This window comes from Spodoptera frugiperda, chromosome 23 (assembly GCF_023101765.2).
Source record: "Spodoptera frugiperda isolate SF20-4 chromosome 23, AGI-APGP_CSIRO_Sfru_2.0, whole genome shotgun sequence".
Taxonomy (NCBI): domain Eukaryota; kingdom Metazoa; phylum Arthropoda; class Insecta; order Lepidoptera; family Noctuidae; genus Spodoptera; species Spodoptera frugiperda.
In genome coordinates, this window is record NC_064234.1 from 9,501,641 (window position 1) to 9,521,826 (window position 20,186).

Sequence of the window (20,186 nt, forward strand, 5' to 3'; positions counted from 1 at the left end):
GGTGGGCGGGGGTGGGGGTGGTCGGTCGATGCGGGGGGCGGGCGCTGGGCGGGCGACGCGTGCGCGAACCTGCCCCCGGCGGCGGGCGCGCGGCGCGCCGCCGGCGGCCACACTCCCAGCGGCACCGTCGCTCGTCGCTCGTCGCCCGTGTCGCCGTCCGCTCCATACTCCGCGCCGCCGCCGCTCCTCTCGCGCCGACGCCGGCCCGCGCCGCGCGACCAAACACTCGCGTGTCCGCTCCTACGTTACATGTCCAAAGTGCTAAACTCAGTGCTTCCGATCGCCTCCGCGACAGTGCACCCGCAGCCTTTTTTCGAGACGGATCCTACCTGCACATCGTTCAGGGTTAGTACCGACATCCGTGTTAGAAAGTGACCGGTTTCAGTGTTCCATGACGCATTGTAAAAAGTTTATTTTTGGAGCAAAGTTTGGTAAAGTTGAAGAGTGCGCGCCGCGTCGGATGCACATTGCCCCAGCCGCAAGTGGTTCCTATCGGCTGGGCGGCGCCGTCGTGTCGCTCCCTCCTCTCGACCCTCACTAAAAACAACAAACAGATCAATCGACCTGTTATATTCATCCAGATACTCAAAATACAAATCTCGGGCCGGCTATTTAGTTTGGCGCAAACGGATCCAAATTGACTCACAACAACCACGATATTTTGTTTTTATGCCTAAATATTGCGATAAGATAAGAGTCGCTACACTAATAGCTAGAAATAAAATTGTGGAATCGCATGTAACGGTGATATTAGCTGTGAACGGTTCAAGTTTACCTACTTTTTTCTTAAATTAGTCGGTGGGCAATTTTGTAGAGAACTTAAATTCATAGATCTATTTGTATTGTTTTGTTATGGTTCGTAGAAAATTAGCGTGCCGTCAGAATAAATATTATAAAAGTTATTAAAGCTCGTAAATTAAAACAGAAATGGCCTAAAAATAAACGTGGCACGCATTTGGCTCACGAAACAAAATAAGCGCGGTATTGCATCCATCTGTTCAAGTTGTAGAGTTCGCGAAGTTTTCGGATTTATCTGGCGCGCTGCTGAATTTGGCTGGAAAATTTTATATGACTCACAATTTATGTTTCAATATACTTATTTCGTTGTAAAACATAAAAATGCTGCATTTTCAGTTCATAAATTGCTTGCTTGTCTATATGAAACTCAGTTACAGAAAACAAATTAAATTTTCCAACGAAATATATTTTTCAGCTTGCTTACAAAAAAATAAAATAAAAATTTTCACACAAATTATTTATCATAGTAAAAAAATAACATTTTACTTAATTTTACATTCAGAAATAAAATAGAGATTTTTTTAAACTGACTTGTTAAAAATCGGAAGTAACTTCATGACACCTGTAGGTGAGTTTCAGTGCGTGGTTTTCCGCCAGACTTGCTTGTCTGACTGCCGCCTGTAAAATGTTAGGCGCGTCGCGATTTTGTCGCTTTTAACCCGTTTACGTCCCCATCCTCCCATTATCAACATAGAAGATGAGTTACACTCCCAAAATTACTTTCAATCACACAAATAAATTTTCAAAGTCGTAAAATATATTTTTACTGCATAATAAAAATACATTTAAGTAAAAAAATATGTTTAAAATGTAATTTTACGGAAAATGATTCTTAAAATTAAATTTAAACGAAAAGTTTTGTTTCGGAGATCGACAATTAATTAAATTTCGTTTATAAGTACTTTCTTGAGCAAACGCCCACGTCAGTACTGTTTGTCATAACGGAAAATCCTATTACATTTTTGGTATCGAAGTGAATAGGTAGCTGACAGTTGATTAGTTTCATAATGAAATTCCTACCCTTCCGATTATTAATTTAGGCATAATTTGTCAGTAATACAAGTGCTATGTTAATTAATTTATAGCCTTAATATCGATGCTATTGATAAATTAATAATTAAAGAGGTTTAAAATAGAAATTCAATCATGTAAATATATTGAAATGTACTTCTCAACCCTAAAATGTACGAATTTCTAATTTCGGGTTCTGATTTAAATTAAATTTTCCGAAGTTCCCAGTTTTGAATTGTTTCTAGAATATTACGAAATTGAAACGAAAATTTCCGTTGTATATTTTGTTACCGTGGTAGTTAAAATTTTAATAATAAAAAATGTTTAAGTTACTGTAACGAAAATGATGTACAAAATGATATTTTTGTTACAATAAAACCTTTAAAAAAATACGTGTTCAATGATTTTGTAACACAAAAAAAAACTTATGACAAATATTCATATTTTACTTACACGAAATATTGTTTCGCCACAAAAATAAATAAAAATCCTTTTTACAAAATCAAACCATTAAATACGCAATCAAACATGAACATTAAAAAATAAAACACACTATCAAATAAACCATTAGCTTCACAATTAATAAACAAAAAACAATAAAGATAACAAAAATTACAGTAACAGCACACCCCGTCATTAATGACTTCTCAGTAATTGCGCGTTACACGCCCCTGAAATTACAAAATTATGACAGCTCTTTACCATCACTTTAGATTTTCATGTTCCCCCAAATCGCAGCCGATTTGTACAACCACATTTTACACAGACGGACTTACACGAAAAATATTAATGCTCCTTTTTAATTTCGTATTTTTTTCGTAAAAATTTATGTATGTATGGAACTGCTCACTTTTTACCGGAGTTTTTATTTTATTTACGGATATAAAATAAAATGCAGTCTTTACAGCGTTTGTCGAGATTTTCCCTGTAACGTCGATTATTATAAAAAATAAAAATGTCCGCAGACGCTGCAAGTTATTGCCTATTTATTTGTAGCCACTTACGACCAGAGATACGCACTTGTAATGTATGAGACACAAGGATGTAATAGTGCACACATAATTACGAGGTTGCTATCCCATCGTCTACAAGCATCACATTAACCCTTTTCCCTCAATTAACTCTTATAATGTCTGAGAAAACGACCAGACTGTCCTTAATACATTTTCTCCAAAAAAAGTTTGGCAGAAATGTAGATATATCTATAGGACACTCACTGCAATGGCGCCCGAAGGGTTAGACAGGGGTGTGCAGTCGAACAAACAGCGCTGTAGACGGTATTTCGTCCCATGTGTTAGGGGAGAGCCTATTGTCGTCTGTCGGGCACAAATTCAACCCTAGAATTTATTTGAGGGTTGTTTTGAAGGTTATAATGTCAAAGCAAAATTTTTGCGATCCCTGCCAATTATGGAGGAGCGTCAGCATATTCCAACGTATTGTTTCCTACGAAAAATAGTTTATAGAGGACGATAAATAAACTCTCAGCGTGATTATAAGTATCATCTACGCAAATGTGCGTATCATAAAGCTCAGCATTTGTTTTTTATGAGAAAAACAAAGCGACGATAATGCATACGGCCAAATGACGTCATAAATTTCTATAACCGTCCGTAATGAGTAATATGCGACCATCTGCATATTTCTATGTCCATTACTGGCCTTGTACACTAGATCTAACTCGACCATTGGAGTGCTTCAATGAAAACTGTTTATGTATACGATACAATTACGTTTACTCGTATTATTATGACAGCTAATTTACGTTTTGCGTGATGTTCTATGAAAAAAGTGTATTATGATACGAGCCTATTTCATTGTTGCGTTTTACTAAAATCTGATGTTAGATTGTAACTAGGTTATACTTAAATAATTATTTACTTACGCACATTGATTTATTGTGCCGCCGATACGTTTATTTCGAGGTTGAAAGAAAAAATTAAACATTCGAAAATTAATTTCGTAACATTCCTAAAATAGGTTCGAACTACCACTGAGTAAATAAAATAGTGGATGATGACGTAATTCAAATATACGTATATTTTCATAATAATTGACTTCAAAATATAATAACTATTTATACCTGAGATTCGCTTCTAAAGAAAAAAGCACACGTTAGTACTTAGTAACCTTACAAATATGTAGGTGCTAATATTGATTTTCAAAACCAAAAGCGACCGCAAATAGAAAAGAAAATTAAATTCCAAAGCAGACAATATCACGAATAATCTATATTTATAATTACAAGTCAAACGCCGAAACTTGAAAAAACCTATCTATACTTTCCCTATGAAATTTCAATTAAGTTTTCTGGGAAAATTATACCAAACCACACGTGTTTGTTCAAAGGTATCGAATGAAAAATTAATGTTTCAGATGCGTAATGATTTTCCAAATACTCATACATATGTTTTACGAGTAAAATATATTTTACCTGGCGAAACATTACTCAGTAAAATCTGTGGCCCTAGTGAAAAGGGGTATAAGTCCGATTTTGGCGAAAATGAGTTAAGTACACCAAAGTGTTCAGAAAAAATGCTCTATCGATTGGTGAAAACGGATCTAACCTATCTCTAAAAATAAAGAAGTTACTGTGTGCAAAAGGGTTTAACTCAAACAAAAAAAAATGGAAAGTTCGGGTATAAGTATATTCAAATTTCTTTATACAGAACTATGACATCTTTACTTTGTGAGTAGGAATTTAACTAATTATAGATTTCCAGCGTTTCGTTTTATTTGGCGTAAAACGGCTTAAGTGTACTTGTTCTTTAAAAAATGTTTAGTGAATAATGGTTTTACTAGACATAAATCTCTTTTCACCTACATAAAACAGAAAAATCAAAAACAAGTCTGTTGACATCTGTTTTCACGTTTTTAATATTGAAATTAATCAATTTAAATCGATTTAACTGTATTTATATCCTACGAGTATGTTTCATTTTACGTAAAAAAAGTTACGAATGGACGATTCGGGGTACAGTGCGGGTGGGTGGGGAGCGCGCTGCAACTCGATTTACTCGATGCTTTTTTTGCTAAACCAAAGCTGTTATTGTTTTTCCGTTTATTGATTATTATTTTTGAAAATCGATAATTACGCGAGTGAGTTGTATCCTTTTCCACTTATTTTAGTCGATTATTTCAATGTTATCATAAAATTGTATGGATTTTAGTCAACATGTACCCTTTTACACTGAGTTTCTAGTCTCTGTTCTAATAATATTTCCTACAATAATAAAATTAAATACGAATGATAAGTGTTTATTCCTGTAAAGAGTCGTAACTTGTTGACATAGGTTATTTTACTTATTACTCGGTGCTTTTTTTGTTATTCCGTTTATTAATTGTTACTATTTTATTTTTGTTCTTTTCCTATTTCGGGACCACAGGGTCCCGGACCTTTAGAAGGCATACGAGGAGCCGAAGCCAACTCGCGGAGGCCCGTTGAAAAATTTTAATCTAAATGTAATGGGACATCAACCGGCGATTATCCCTGTATGCACTATGGAAATACACCAAAGGACAATCCCCGGTTGATGCAGGACTATTGTGAGATATGGTAAAAAGAAATGATAGGGATATGGGTGTGGGTGGCTGTGGAATAGTTAACCGGTTAACTATGGGATACTGACCAATATTGATACATACGGATAAACAGGCAGGGGGTGACTCTCAAACTCAATTATTGGGTCCCCGAAAACGGCTAGCATGTAGCGACAAGGGGGCAACATACGTTGAGCTACTTGAGGAAGGAGAGGCATCACACGGCTATTAGAGCAATCCCGGAAGTATGGTCAAGACCCCTACCAGCATCTTACTGGGATACATCCTTCCCCCGAGTTGGAGTTGAAGGCAACTCCACTCTTGCGAATCTCCACTCAAACCAGCCGGTTAAGGCAAGAATGAGGTAGGAGAGGCCTCTCCGGTTAGTCGCAGGTACTAACCGGAGTCTAAGGCCAGTACACGGACGGCTTCAAGCAGTTATAACCGACTGCTTGAAGCCGCGACTGCGCGATGAACTATAGCCATTCATTCGCTGCCGTACACGACTGCTTGAGCAGTCGCGACACTGCACGATGAAATTCCATCGTGCCGTCGACGGCTCGCGAGCAGTTGCGAGGCATACACGGACGGCTCGAACCGTTGACTGCTCTAGAGCAGTCGACAGCTCTCCGACTTCCCTCCCCCGCCCTTTGCGGCCTCCCGACGTCTGCTGAAAAAAACAAAAGAAAATCAACTGCTCGAGCAGTTGGGTAGCGTGTACCCAACTGCTCGAGCACAACCGACGGCTCGAGCAGTCGACGCCGACCGCTCGAGCCGTCCGTGTATGTCGCTCAGCCGCTAACTGCTCGAGCAGTCCGTGTACGGCCGCCCTAAAAATAGGGCCTCTCCCGGGAGTCAGGTCCGTGGGGTCGCCACTGCCCAACAGCTCGCCACAAGCTGCCTTGCGGACCTATTTTATGTTATTATTGTTATCACTAAGTATTAGGCGTCTTTCCCGCTCGTCCGCACTGCGGACGACTGGGAATGTTGCGTTCTGTTCATCTACTCTGTGGACGTATAGAACGCATTGTTCCTAGTCGTCCGCACCCCGTCATCTCACGTGTAGTCTAAGAGTTAATCAAGAAAATATGAAAATTACTTTACAGACAGGGTGTGGACGAGCGGGAATGACTCAGTATTAGTTGTATAAGTAGACCAATTTTCCGATCCACTTTATACGCCAAAGGTTTTTGCAGCGTTTCCCAGGGGTATTTTTTTAAAGTAAATAATATTTCGTTTTTGAATGGCTGGTCGCTATAAAGTAATTTATTAGTTTTACTTGTGTTCAAAATTAGATATAAGTTACACAAAATGATTCGTATAAGTCTTTATGTCCCCTTTAACTTGTCTGTAATCAATGTGAAAAAGGGAATAAGTAACTATTTTTCATATTTTTTAAATTTTAATCATGTTGATGGTAAGTTTATAACAAATACACGTGTTTCTGATAGTTAATCACTTATTATTCCATTGAATTACTTAGTTATCATAAAAAATATTCCAAATGCGTATCCTTTTTCACTTGTGTAAATAAACTTTTGATTTAAATGTAAAGGGGTATAACTTATTTTATACCCTTAAGGCATTCATTTTGTGGTTGGTATAAGTCACTATTTCGGAAACTATTAAGTTTACGTAAAAAATGACTCCATAATAGCAAAGAGCATAAAAAGTTTACCTATAAAACACATCACATGTATTTAATTCGGCAGCAGTTTGACCGCTACAAATATTGAAACATCGCGCGGAGCGTTTTTTGCGTCTCCTGTAAAGTTGCATTTTTAGACTTACATCCCTTTTCACTAGAGCCACAGAAATATGTTTTACGCGTAAATTCAAAAGAATGAACTTTACAAAAGCAAACATACAATAAAAATGTTTCCTCTTTACATTACAAGTCTCTTAATACACTAACATAGTCAATCAAAGTGCCAAGTACGTAGTTTAAACAAACAAACTGTACGTGTAAATCGGATAGAATCGAAGCAGATGACTTAATACTCTAGTACTCTATAAATAGATACATTTTTCGCTTGACCTTATTCTTCCAATGCGATTCACGAAGAACCATACAAACGGACGATGACTGATTACTGCTGACGTCACAACTGAAAATATATTGGAGTAACTGCGATTAAAATAAACTTCTCAATTGAGTATTGGAGAGTTCCTTTCTTAAGCAATATTTACGTTCCGTATTACTAGGTAAAATTTATCTGTTTTGACAATAGCGACTGGAAAATTCTAATTAAACATATCATTTAATAAATTGTAACTATACATTTACTTTGAAATAATATATTTTTAATTTCAACAACGTAGAACTTCAAGAACTTTCCGTTCAATGTAATTTATTACCCCAAGTTCACATACTTGCATAAAATTCCGACGTAACAATGCAAAAGGTTCGCATTACAACAAATTGCATACATTTTCTTGCGACGATAACATGAAAACGTAACCTATCAACTTTTCTGAGTGACAAAAGTGTATAAAGTATTGGACACACAGAGAAACTTGAATGAACGTTAACAGCAATATGTTGTACCTTGTCTGTGGGCAGAAACAAACATGTCTAATGATCGAAGAGCTCGAGATGATGATAGATGAAACTTGAATGTCTACGCACAACCACTAAGATTTGTTTGTTGTGTATGATATATCATACATTTTGCTATTGATTTCCTTGAACTTCCCATAAGAGAGTGGTTTCGGTTATCCCAATGTGTTCTCAGCCTTATTTCAATAATAGATTTATGTGGTCGTCAATATACATATTATTTTGTGGATGGACGTTGATGGTTGCGTCGTAAAATTGGACAAAGAATTGCTCAATAAGTATTTATCACTTTAAAGATTTTTCTATGCAAATTCACTCTATAAAAAATGTAAAAAAAAAAACATCTTTTGACACAGTTACCTACCTAATCTTGAAGCGAGTTCATTCTTCCTTGAAATTACCGCTCAATCTTGCAACACCATCTATAAATATCGTAATGAACAAAAAAAAAATAATCGATCACTTTATTATAAACTGTCAGTAACCTTACTTTTGATGTTAATGGTCATAGCAGATAGCATTTTATGAATTAGATGCGTTTATAGTTTCTATACAGATTTTGTTTACGAAAAACTCGAGATCAAAAAGAGAGAATAATCTGATATTGAGAACTTTTTGATATTTGTTGCATTATTTAGATTAAAGTGAAAAGATTATGATATGATATATTTTGATGTTACTACGCATTTTCATCATTATAATGGTCAGCTCATTTCTATAAAATTTCTGAAGTAAAATCTATAAGTAATCAGATTTAACATTAAAACTAAACTTTCTCTTGCAATATTTTTTGAACTGCATTATTTGAATAAGACATCTATGAAAGATCATATTAACAAAACAGCGAAACTAACTCCCGTAACCTCCGTATTCAAATTCAATTTACTATGTATTATTGTCCAAAAGACACGTGACTCATACTAGGAAATCCGTACACTATCATAATACGATCAATCAATAGAATAGAATACATAATTCCCATACAAAGATTCACGAGCCAACATGCAATACAAACAAGTCGTTTCAACAAAGTTGCTCATATTTGCCCTGTAATTGACCACTGTTGAATTTAAAACAGTCCGACCTTTTGCCTTCAGCTGTTTGACTGAATAATAGTGGTTGTTCTTGTTATAATTACTTAGTAGTTTGTTTTCAACCTTATTATTATAACGCGCCCACCACTTCCCCAGGGAAGCTCGGCTTCTCACTTATTAATTCATCACTTCCCATGCTCCTAACTAAAGTCTCGATAATCCCGCAATTTTTCAACGTAATTTCTATATTCAATTCAGACAGTGTGATTGAAAAATCGTATTGAAATGAACCACTTTTAATATTTTCCGCTTGATTAATATTTCAACTTAATTCTTGGAATTTTCGAAACTCATTTTCACAATCGTTTACTGTGTAATGAACACTTTAATATTCAAGCATTATTAATGCTATCATTATAAATAAACAAAATATTATAGAACAAGGAAGATTTTTGGGTTTTAATTAAACTTTTAACAGCGAAACGATAAGGTCTTTACGAAGTACTTTTACTTTACGAGTGACTAAATGAAAATATATTCACACAATCCAGCGAAATAATTAAAACTACGAAGCTAACACAAGTTATTTAAACACACATATAAAATATACATACCTACAAGTAATCGCTTTAACTTATTTTAACTCAAATTAAAGTGAAACGCAAACACCTCTCTTGGCTCGATTCAAACTTCCATACTTATGTAGTTTCAATACCCGTAGTTGTAAAACTTTCTCTATGATGGTAGCACATTAATTACTAACCGTTGGCGGGGCAAAGCCCAATAGGACGGTGTATTAAGTTTAACCATGTAGATTTACGATCAAACCCTTTCATTAAACAGGTATTAAGGCGACAGATAAGCCTGTACATTACGCACTTGTTCATACTATTTGGGAGTTAGCATGAAAGGTTTATAGGTACCTACCAATGAAACTGGCCGACCCGACTCACTCAATACAACTATCCACCCTAATACATAAACGTTGCGGTTTAATTTATGTACGTACGAACTTTCCTTGAATACCTATTGGGGTTTCAATTCTGAGGAATCGGAATGGTACATAGAAATTGGAATGTACCATTCGTAAAATCAAAATTGCAACTATCTCATTTTGTTAGATACGGTTTGAAATGTAATTCAACTTTATCTCGCACTAAGTCTCAACTTGAATGTTCATTATCCCTAATTGGTGTAGTTAGATTTACTGAATACGGTTAAGATTGGTTTTATTTCTTAGTCTAGTCAATGGCACACTAGTCGAATGAATAACTAAAATTGAAACTGAAAATGTACAAAATAGTGGTAAAAGCTAAAGTCCACACAGCGGTTTTTGCACCCAACGCAAACATTTGAACAGATGCAGTGGCCAGTCAGATTGATATTAAAAAGAAACATAAGTAAACTAAAGCTAATAGTATCGGCTACATTCAGTTTGTCTTTAATTTCTTCGTCATAAACGCGCGGTCGACAGTAAATGTTTATGATACAATAACGAAAACTAAATGAATTCCTTTTTATCGCATTTAAACGGTGCATTTTAAACTGAACAGATTTTAACGAGACGTGAAGTTTAAGTGAAGCGTATATAAATATAGCCTAACAATTAGTGAGTTTTACTGTTTATTTTAAAAACTAATGCAGCTTTCAATTTAACTTTCACGGTGAAAATGGTTGGATTAAAGCGTTAATTTAGCGGAGGTGTACGTTAGTTTCCCGCCCCTTGTTTCGTTTTGCACTTACAAAGAGCAATCGATTTTAAAGCTCGCTGGATTGAAAATTATATGAGGAGCCTTAGAGAGCGGGCGGGTGCGGGTTCGCCTGTTCGTTGTGTTCGTGAGCCGCCAATGCGCTTGTCTTTCGGTTCAGTGGGCTTTCTTTAAATTGGCGACGGCTCCGCCGCTGGCCGCTCCGCTTATTGCATCCCCCGCCCGCAGCGTCGCGACGTCCACGATATTGCCTCCATTCGACCTTTAAGCAAATAGAATTTCCCAGTCTGTAAATAGGATAGCGTTATAGGTAAATCTTCGGCGTGTCCTCGCGTCGTTTACGGGTAAAAGGTAGAAATTCAATTTTTATCGACGTACTCGATTACGATCGCCCCGAGAAGCAAGTATGTTACGTAGCCGAGCGCCGGCTGTGCTCGTTCGTCTTCTCTTTTGCCGAAATTTGTGCGTGATGAAGGACAATCCTTCAGCGCTTGTCGGGATATTGTCTCGTTTTATCGGGTTCCAGGCGTTCTATTCATATTCATGTTCAGGGTAGGCGAGGCCAACGAAATGCCATACAATGTCGTTTTTATTCTGACGAGTGAACGCCAAGAAAGTTGCGTGCCGTGAGGATTTTCATCATGGGACCTATCAAATAATAACGAGGTCGTCCTTCTCCAACGGTGCGCCCGATATCGTGGGCCGATCTATTCGGTAACAATCATGGACGATCTTTTGTACTTTATGATAATACATGTCATTGTTATTTAGTCAATCGTTTTTGTATTCACTCATGTAACATAAAATGTTACTCGTCGTACTATGAAATAAATATAGTAATCGATAATATCGTGGCTTATAACAGTTGGCTGGCTGAGAGCCTTAATATCGGTGTATCAGTGATACGGTCGTGTTAATAGTTGGTTGGACTCGCATCTGCAGTGTGACTCCGGTCGCCCGGCTTAAGCCTATTGTCGCGCGCACGAGAAGCCATCACGAATTCTACCCACGATCTCCTCTAAGGTTTATTGTAATTTACAAAACTGACGGAGGTTTTGTTGCTATCATTTCGTTGAACATTTATTTTGTTACTCGAGCTCTCCGAGGGATGGCCAGGTTTAGGATTACGTTTCTTGAACACATTTTATTACAACTACTTAAAAGCTAGTAAAAAAAAAAAACAGAATATTCACTTCGTCTCAGCAGCTCGCAGTCCAATTAAACGTAAGCCCCTTGTATAATTACAACCGCAAAAGAACAACAAAAATAAAAACAGAATTTGCAAAATTCTAATAAATTATATACGAAAACCTTTTGTAACCTGCGGTAAACAAATTCATCAGCTCCTACCCTTTGGTCTCAAATTATTTCCACGTACACATTATATATTTTACAGAGGGCGGAAGGCTACTAATGGCATAAATTGAAGAGCGAGCGCTAGAAGCAACCACAGGATTTTGCGTATTTGAAATTCAGTTACTCGTTGTGCACAGCGTGGCTACGCTTCGAAGCGATCGTTGTAGACCCCACGTTATATTTTCTATAGAACGAAGGAGATGGATCGCTTTAAAACTCGCTAGTGGAAACCAGAATTTGAAATTTGCATCCCGACGTATCAGGAGTAGTGAAACGTTGTAAGTGGTGTGCTTCGAAACGTGCTTGCGAAATTTTCACGGTTTGCTCGGAAATTCGAAGCGAAGTTTGGAGGTGTAATTACTCTATTTTTAGATAGATTGCCTGTTTAGATGAACGCGGTTTCGACAAATTGATTGGTTATTTTACGAGTGCTTGTTTTTGTAATTAATATGTTATATGTTCATTTTATTTACCAAAACATTCACGATTGCATTTGTGTATCCGACAAAAGTCAATTCTAGAAATGCTTCAATTACTACGTGATCACAAATTCAACATCTCTATCGACTTACAAATAACATCAAAGCGCTAACCAAGTCACTTGATAATATTGAGTTGTCAGAAATACAGCAATATAGAGGGCGATCGCATTACAAATGCAACGGTTGTCTGGTCGAGTGACAGCAGGCGGCTGGGCAAGACGATGCTCAGCGTACCGTCATATCAATCACCATTGCTGTACCAGCCCGATCCCTTGGCACTTGGCCTACATTCCAAATTACACAAATTTACGTAGTGGGCCTAACCGCTGCCGTTAGCCCGCCGCGCGGATTAAGTCTAGAGCGCAGCTTACATCGGGTAGCGCGCCCAATACCACGCTCAACCGATGCCCAATCTTTATCTATACACCCCACTAACTTTATAGTTATACTTCCAACTTGTACAAATAAGCCCTTAATACACAAGTTAATAAGTAGAAAAGTTTGAATAAACTCATCTTAACTCGTCAATGTTGAGAGCCATCACCGACTGTCTACTTTGGTGAAAGTTAACGTTAAGTAGGATTTGCGTTAAACTTATGTTTCCTCGAAAGGATTAAAGTAATAGCGATGACATATTTAACAGATTGTAAGTTCGATTTTATCTCCGATACATTGATAGATTAGATCTTGGTTTTGAATGAATATTTGAACAGCAATTTGAGATCTGTTTCGCTGGAGCGATACGTAATTTATAGTGTTTCGGTATGTGGGCGTACAATCTATTTGTTATGAATCGTTTTTGCCGGTTCGCCGTATTGCTCGTTGTAGTAGTAAACACGCGTAATACCCTTTCATTTATAACTCCCGCTGCGGTTCTTGATATAGGCTCGCCCTTAATTCCGACTTAATTAGTGTCACGCAAGTTCCATAATCCAAGGCTTGAGCATCGTACGACCGTTCTTAAAATGGAGATTAGTGCGGCAAATATCTCGAACTACGCTATCCGTTCATAAAGCCACTACTCCACTACACCGCTTTAGGGATAAATATTCAGTTGGGTTGGGGAGCCATAAGAGTGACGTATACCGAAGTTAATATATTCCTTTCATTTTTATGCGGCTAATTGAAAAATAACAGTAAATTGAATTCCACGAAACTTTAGCCTGACAAACTTTATGTAAATGTTTTAATGTGTAGGTACAAGATAAAATAAAACTTAAATAGCACCAAACTTAGTAATTCTGTGAAGATTTTAAAGTATGTAAGTATATTTTGTGTTCAGTGTCGCAACATGTCGGCACGAAGAGTCAACTGCGACGAGGAATTCTAAAAGAAGTGAACATAAACATAGTATTTTGTGTACGGAAGTCCTTCCGCGGTCGCGTACAACGGATGTGCAGGAAAACGCTTGCATACTGAGTAGGCGTGCCTAAAAGACACTGCGGACTTTAGTTTACCTACAGCGGATTACACGAAACTTAAACATGCCACCTAAATCTGCGACAAACCGTTAGAACCGAAGCATTTAGCTCACTGGCTTTACGGGCCCGAGCCTCTAACTACGTGAAATTAAAGCCCAATTCTAAACAGCGCCACTCCACTTTATACTTCAGAATAATTCAATTTATGTCGCTCTATTTTTGTCTACTTAGTAAAAATGTAGGTTGGCGTATTAACTTTTGACACTTTCCTTACGTCTCTCTCACCTCGTTTTAGTTAATCTCATTAAAATTTTAATCTCAACCTCAGTTCGGACGTCATCGTATTATTTCTAGATTGTCCCCCGACATGTCAGTCGACAAATTAGTCACGGATTTGTTAGTGTCGATCGACGGGCGATTTTATTTTTAACGAGACATCAAACATTATCGAGGGCCCCGAGAGGAGTTACTCAAGCGCCTGTTTACAAATAAGAAACGCTGAGGAGACGAGTGCGTAATAAATTTTATAACACGGCATCGATTCGGATTCGAACGTAATAATAATATATCGGCTGGAAATATTGGAATGTGTCGGTGCGCTCGGCGCAGATCTTAAAATAGACCCTCATCAAAGACAAGCAGGTTTGCAGCTGTAAATCCATTTCAGTGTGGCTTGTCCGCATTATAAATTGGGGCGTACATATGTATGCGCACAACTTTGTTTGTGTGACGTTTAAACAGAACGGCGCGGTGTCCTGCGACCTCGCGTTTCCATCTCATGTCGCACCACATTCGTTTGCGTTTTCTATTAACGTGTCCCGGACACTATTAGGGCAGCTAGATGGATGCTGTAATTTGATTTTGTATACATTCGCCGAATTAGAGGAAAACTACTGCTACACAAGACGTACGCTGCCATGTTTTAGCATTAGGATTTGCAATTCCAATTTGTTCCAAACAGTAAATGTTAAACTTATTCCGAGTCAGCGAAATTTGTAAAATGTAAACTGAATATTTTAATAGAGTACAATGTTAAAAAAGCTTGTAGTCATTATGAACAATGTGATTCCGTTGACAAACTACTTGTGTATGATAATTTGAGTCATATTGCATTTGATGAAACGCGGTACGCGAGCTGGGGTTCGCTGAGTACTCTAGACGACCGCAGTGCATAGATTTGCATTTTACGGTTTTGATACGTTGAGCGAATATTCAGTGCGGTGTCGGCGTAGGTATCTTTTCAATTCGACGCGGCGGGCGCCGAGTGGCCGCTCGAGGGCGCTCGAGTAGTGGCGCGTGCTCGAGTGTCGGCTCCGATGCGCCTGCGCAACGCTCGCCCTCCTCGCCCTCCTTACCCTCCTCGTACTCAACCCGAAGCCAAACTCCCCATCCTTCGAAGGTTATTACAATTAACTACTACGCCGAGTTAAGCCTCAATTTGGCACAAGTTACTGCTGTCATTAGAGACCAACTAAATGTGCTTTTTAAAACGAGTTCTCTGATTAGACGTTGAACATTGTGAATGTTATGAAACGTAGATACGTTTCAAGACCTAGGGAATACATTCAAGATCCAAAACGAAGCCTTTAGGGACGTGCCGTTATTCGTGGTCGCGTGGCACGGAAGTCGGCCATATTGCGGCGTGTCAGCTGGTCGCAAGCGGAAGCGTCGTCAGCACCACGAGTACAAGACGAACATTTAGCTAGTTTTATGTCTTACCACTCATAAAACTTGGTACATTTGTCTAGTACGCTCTGTCCGCTGGTGTGTCCCGCACTTAACTTATAGAGAATTACAAAGTATTTTTTATCGTTACGGTCGAGGTATTAAAGGATACAAAATTATTCTTTACATTATTAAAACTCTGTAACTACTGTTTGCGCTGCACGTTGCATCTAACTCACTATTGAATTTTACTCTTTGTCTGCCGCACAACATTGTCGTGTATTGTCTACCTAGAATTGTTCTGTATGTTTCTCCCCAAAATTTTGGGCTACCGGCATGGAGAATAAATCATGCGTCAAATACACCCATCGGTGGATTGGTGGGGGAGGGCGAGAATCTGTCGTATGGGGAGCGGGGACACAGCTCCCGAACCATTCATTCATTCGTCCGAGATTCATCACGTCACCGACTCATAGGCCGGCCAATTAGTGACGCCGATTCATTTTCTTTATTTCTTTCCTAGAAACAGATACCCATTGCCGAAAGTTAATGTCGGATTACTTCCCTTCTCCCCCTCCCACAGATAGAAGATATAACGTCGAAGAATAATGCCAATTCCTAATAAGAGTCAAATACTTATATGTACTCGTACGTATAACTTGCAAGGCTATTAAGGTAATAAAATTTTCATCGCATATGATATCCATTATTAAATTTCTAAGAAGATTACGATCTCGTAATCGTGAAATATAACGTTTTCTATTTCACCAAGCTCGTTTGAAGAGAACGCTTAAAATTTATCGACTCTGGTCCTCCCTTGCTATAAAAGTGCAAAAGTTTTCCACGAAACGCACAATTTACTACGTTTCTGGCGAGTACAAACTAGATTTAATTCAGCCACTGTACATATAAGCTATATATTACGCGGGTAATTATTTTGTGCAAAGTTTAATTCTGCATTGCGCCATTGCCGAATTCGTGTATGAATTAAAAAATATTGCACGATACCGATATAAATTGAATATTCCTTTTGCCCGGCGATTATAAATATGTCAAGTATGTATTTCTAAGGAATGAATAATTTACTGTCGTCCTTTGATAGCACTTTCCAGACGTCTAATTTTAAATTCTATTTGCCATTCAACTGTGTGTAAAGGATATAATTTAACTAATTTCCAACATGTGTGCGAGAGGAGTAGAACATTTTCGTGAGTAGCAGAGTACATACCTTTTGTATAATTAAACTGCGGGCAAACCCAGTTTAAGTTTAATCCTATAGCCTCTTGACACCGCACTCCCGCCCGGAGGGGAGCTTATTTTGTTCGTCAACACTATCGACCGATGTGTAGACGAAAGCGCTCAACCGCGCTACAAGTGTCACTCGAAATACAACTGTTATACTTATGTAACACGGTTTGTTTTCCAATGTACTGTTGTGGGGCCGTCGTTTTCTTTTTGTAGGGATAGATAAAATATACGGCATATATAGAGTTCAGTCAGTCGGCTATCATTCACAAGGATTGCATGTTTTGTAGACAGGCTCCGTCATAGACGACAGTTGTTCCTGTAGTTTGTATTTATTTAGTCTTACGAATAGCTCCATACATTCGTTCGGGGGAGGGTTGGTGACGTCAAGTAGTTCGTTGTGAGGACATTTAAGTGATACTTACAATGTATTCGTATCACGACGTCGTCGAAGGAAAAGTGTCGTGTTTCCCGAGACGTTACTTAGTATGACATCAATTAAATTTTATGTACGCATTAAATAGGTTAAGTGTTTAATCTTGGTAAACAATATGGGCATGTACCAGTTGGTTGTGTGCGTTGTGTGGAATGTATGCACATGTGTGTGTACTCGCAGTAAATCGATGGTGGTACACAGTCCCTTGCTTCCTGCCCTCTCCCTACTCGGCTAGGGTTAGGTCTGGGTTTTAATCAAATTCGACTAAACGTCAATATTTTGGTGAGTGACTGCGATCTCTACGACTCTTTGGAAAGCAACATTTTCATTTACCCTGATGTAATGTCCCAATTGGTTTTAAAACCTTATCAAGAAAGTAATTCGCCATTATTATTATAGTAAAAAAGTAATCAGTAAATTAAACAAAATTACAGTAGTGACACTCGCAGACACTGTCAATTATGCTACAAATCATGATATGACTACAAAGTTTTCCCTAATGCAACTTGTTTTTAAGTCAAGATTTATTGTTTATTTACACACAGCGTCCCCACTGAGCAAAAGTAATATAAATACGAATGTAAAGTTCAAGTTTCGTTAAAAGAATGTCCGATTGTCCAGTCCCCCGGTGTTTTAATGAATGTTCTTGGCAACCCCGCGACGGCTTACAACATTTAGGTCCTTATTACGCATTCTCGACATTTGCTTAATGTATGAAAATTTGAAAGAACGAACCATGTTGATGGTACTCGAAACAAAATAATTGCTACGGTCGCGCGGTCCGGGATTCGGCCTCGACATTCATTATTCACTTTTTATTTCGCCCTCCCCTCGGCTTATAATTTGACTGGAAACATAAAATCAAGTTTTATTTGATTATGCGTAGCAAAAAAGAAAAATTCCAAGTATCTTGTATCCTTCACTTTTAATAGGGAGAGGAATCTTTACATTATGATTTACTTGAAAAAGTTCATTTGCGTTATCTTCAACGATACAGCTCATTTTGAAACGCCCTGTTTATTACGTGTTTTTCTCGAAACAATCCATAATACTTTCAACTTTTATCTTTATCTTTCGAGCAAATTGTATTTCAGTCACGCAAAATTCAAATTCTATTGAACTCCTGACGATGAACAAATATTCGATTTTGAATATCTAGATTGGTGGCGGAATTTCAACGACACATCCATCTAGTACACTTACCCCCCGTATGCATGCTTGAAACAAAGCAGTGCCAGTCAATCTTACAATGGCCCGGGGTGGATATAGCCATAGTTTTTGTATTTAGCAAGAAAGGGGAGTTAGTGGCAGGCGTAGGCCTCCCGACGTCTCGCTTTCATCCACTCGCGGGTGCCGCGACATAAAAGAAAGTACGCACACACTACACGAGCCACCCCACATATACGTCGTGCTGATGTATTCCGAATGGCTTTCGATGACAAGTGCACTGAGCCGGTTCACTTTTTAGGTTCCTAAATGCTGCTATTGTTTCCAGAACTCTCATACGAGCATATTCTAAAGTATAACAGCGGAGTAGTCGATTCTGTAAGGGCTCAACAGTTATTTGAATAGTTCAGTTCGCCGTTTTATCGATTGAAAAGGAGGAAATGTCATAAACAATCAAAGAACATTAAAGAGTGGGGCTGTCTTCGGAGATATATTTAACTGTATAGAATGAAACTTTATGTAAATGTTTAAATGTGTAGGTACAAGATAAAATAAAACTTAAATAGCACCAAACTTAGTAATTCTGTGAAGATTTTAAAGTATGTAAGTATATTTTGTGTTCAGTGTCGCAACATGTCGGCACGAAGAGTCAACTGCGACGAGGAATTCTAAAAGAAGTGAACATAAACATAGTATTTTGTGTACGGAAGTCCTTCCGCGGTCGCGTACAACGGATGTGCAGGAAAACGCTTGCATACTGAGTAGGCGTGCCTAAAAGACACTGCGGACTTTAGTTTACCTACAGCGGATTACACGAAACTTAAACATGCCACCTAAATCTGCGACAAACCGTTAGAACCGAAGCATTTAGCTCACTGGCTTTACGGGCCCGAGCCTCTAACTACGTGAAATTAAAGCCCAATTCTAAACAGCGCCACTCCACTTTATACTTCAGAATAATTCAATTTATGTCGCTCTATTTTTGTCTACTTAGTAAAAATGTAGGTTGGCGTATTAACTTTTGACACTTTCCTTACGTCTCTCTCACCTCGTTTTAGTTAATCTCATTAAAATTTTAATCTCAACCTCAGTTCGGACGTCATCGTATTATTTCTAGATTGTCCCCCGACATGTCAGTCGACAAATTAGTCACGGATTTGTTAGTGTCGATCGACGGGCGATTTTATTTTTAACGAGACATCAAACATTATCGAGGGCCCCGAGAGGAGTTACTCAAGCGCCTGTTTACAAATAAGAAACGCTGAGGAGACGAGTGCGTAATAAATTTTATAACACGGCATCGATTCGGATTCGAACGTAATAATAATATATCGGCTGGAAATATTGGAATGTGTCGGTGCGCTCGGCGCAGATCTTAAAATAGACCCTCATCAAAGACAAGCAGGTTTGCAGCTGTAAATCCATTTCAGTGTGGCTTGTCCGCATTATAAATTGGGGCGTACATATGTATGCGCACAACTTTGTTTGTGTGACGTTTAAACAGAACGGCGCGGTGTCCTGCGACCTCGCGTTTCCATCTCATGTCGCACCACATTCGTTTGCGTTTTCTATTAACGTGTCCCGGACACTATTAGGGCAGCTAGATGGATGCTGTAATTTGATTTTGTATACATTCGCCGAATTAGAGGAAAACTACTGCTACACAAGACGTACGCTGCCATGTTTTAGCATTAGGATTTGCAATTCCAATTTGTTCCAAACAGTAAATGTTAAACTTATTCCGAGTCAGCGAAATTTGTAAAAT

At 38.2% G+C, this 20,186-nt stretch overlaps 1 protein-coding gene across 14 annotated transcripts in view; it reads left to right on the plus strand.

Moving 5' to 3' along the window:
• Positions 1-20,186, plus strand: part of LOC118267251 (RNA-binding protein Musashi homolog Rbp6) — a 504,750-nt gene that overhangs the window by 311,429 nt on the left and 173,135 nt on the right. For 2 of the 14 annotated variants that reach the window (XM_035581151.2, XM_050702824.1), the window contains exon 1: positions 103-345. The exons of 11 other annotated variants lie outside the window; for them this stretch is intronic. In XM_035581151.2, coding sequence (XP_035437044.1) covers positions 250-345 — 96 coding nt within the window. In that variant the 5' untranslated portion in view covers positions 103-249. Of the gene's footprint in view, positions 1-102; positions 346-20,186 lie in introns of those variants that run through there. One more of the 14 variants, XM_050702825.1, reaches the window with a different exon arrangement.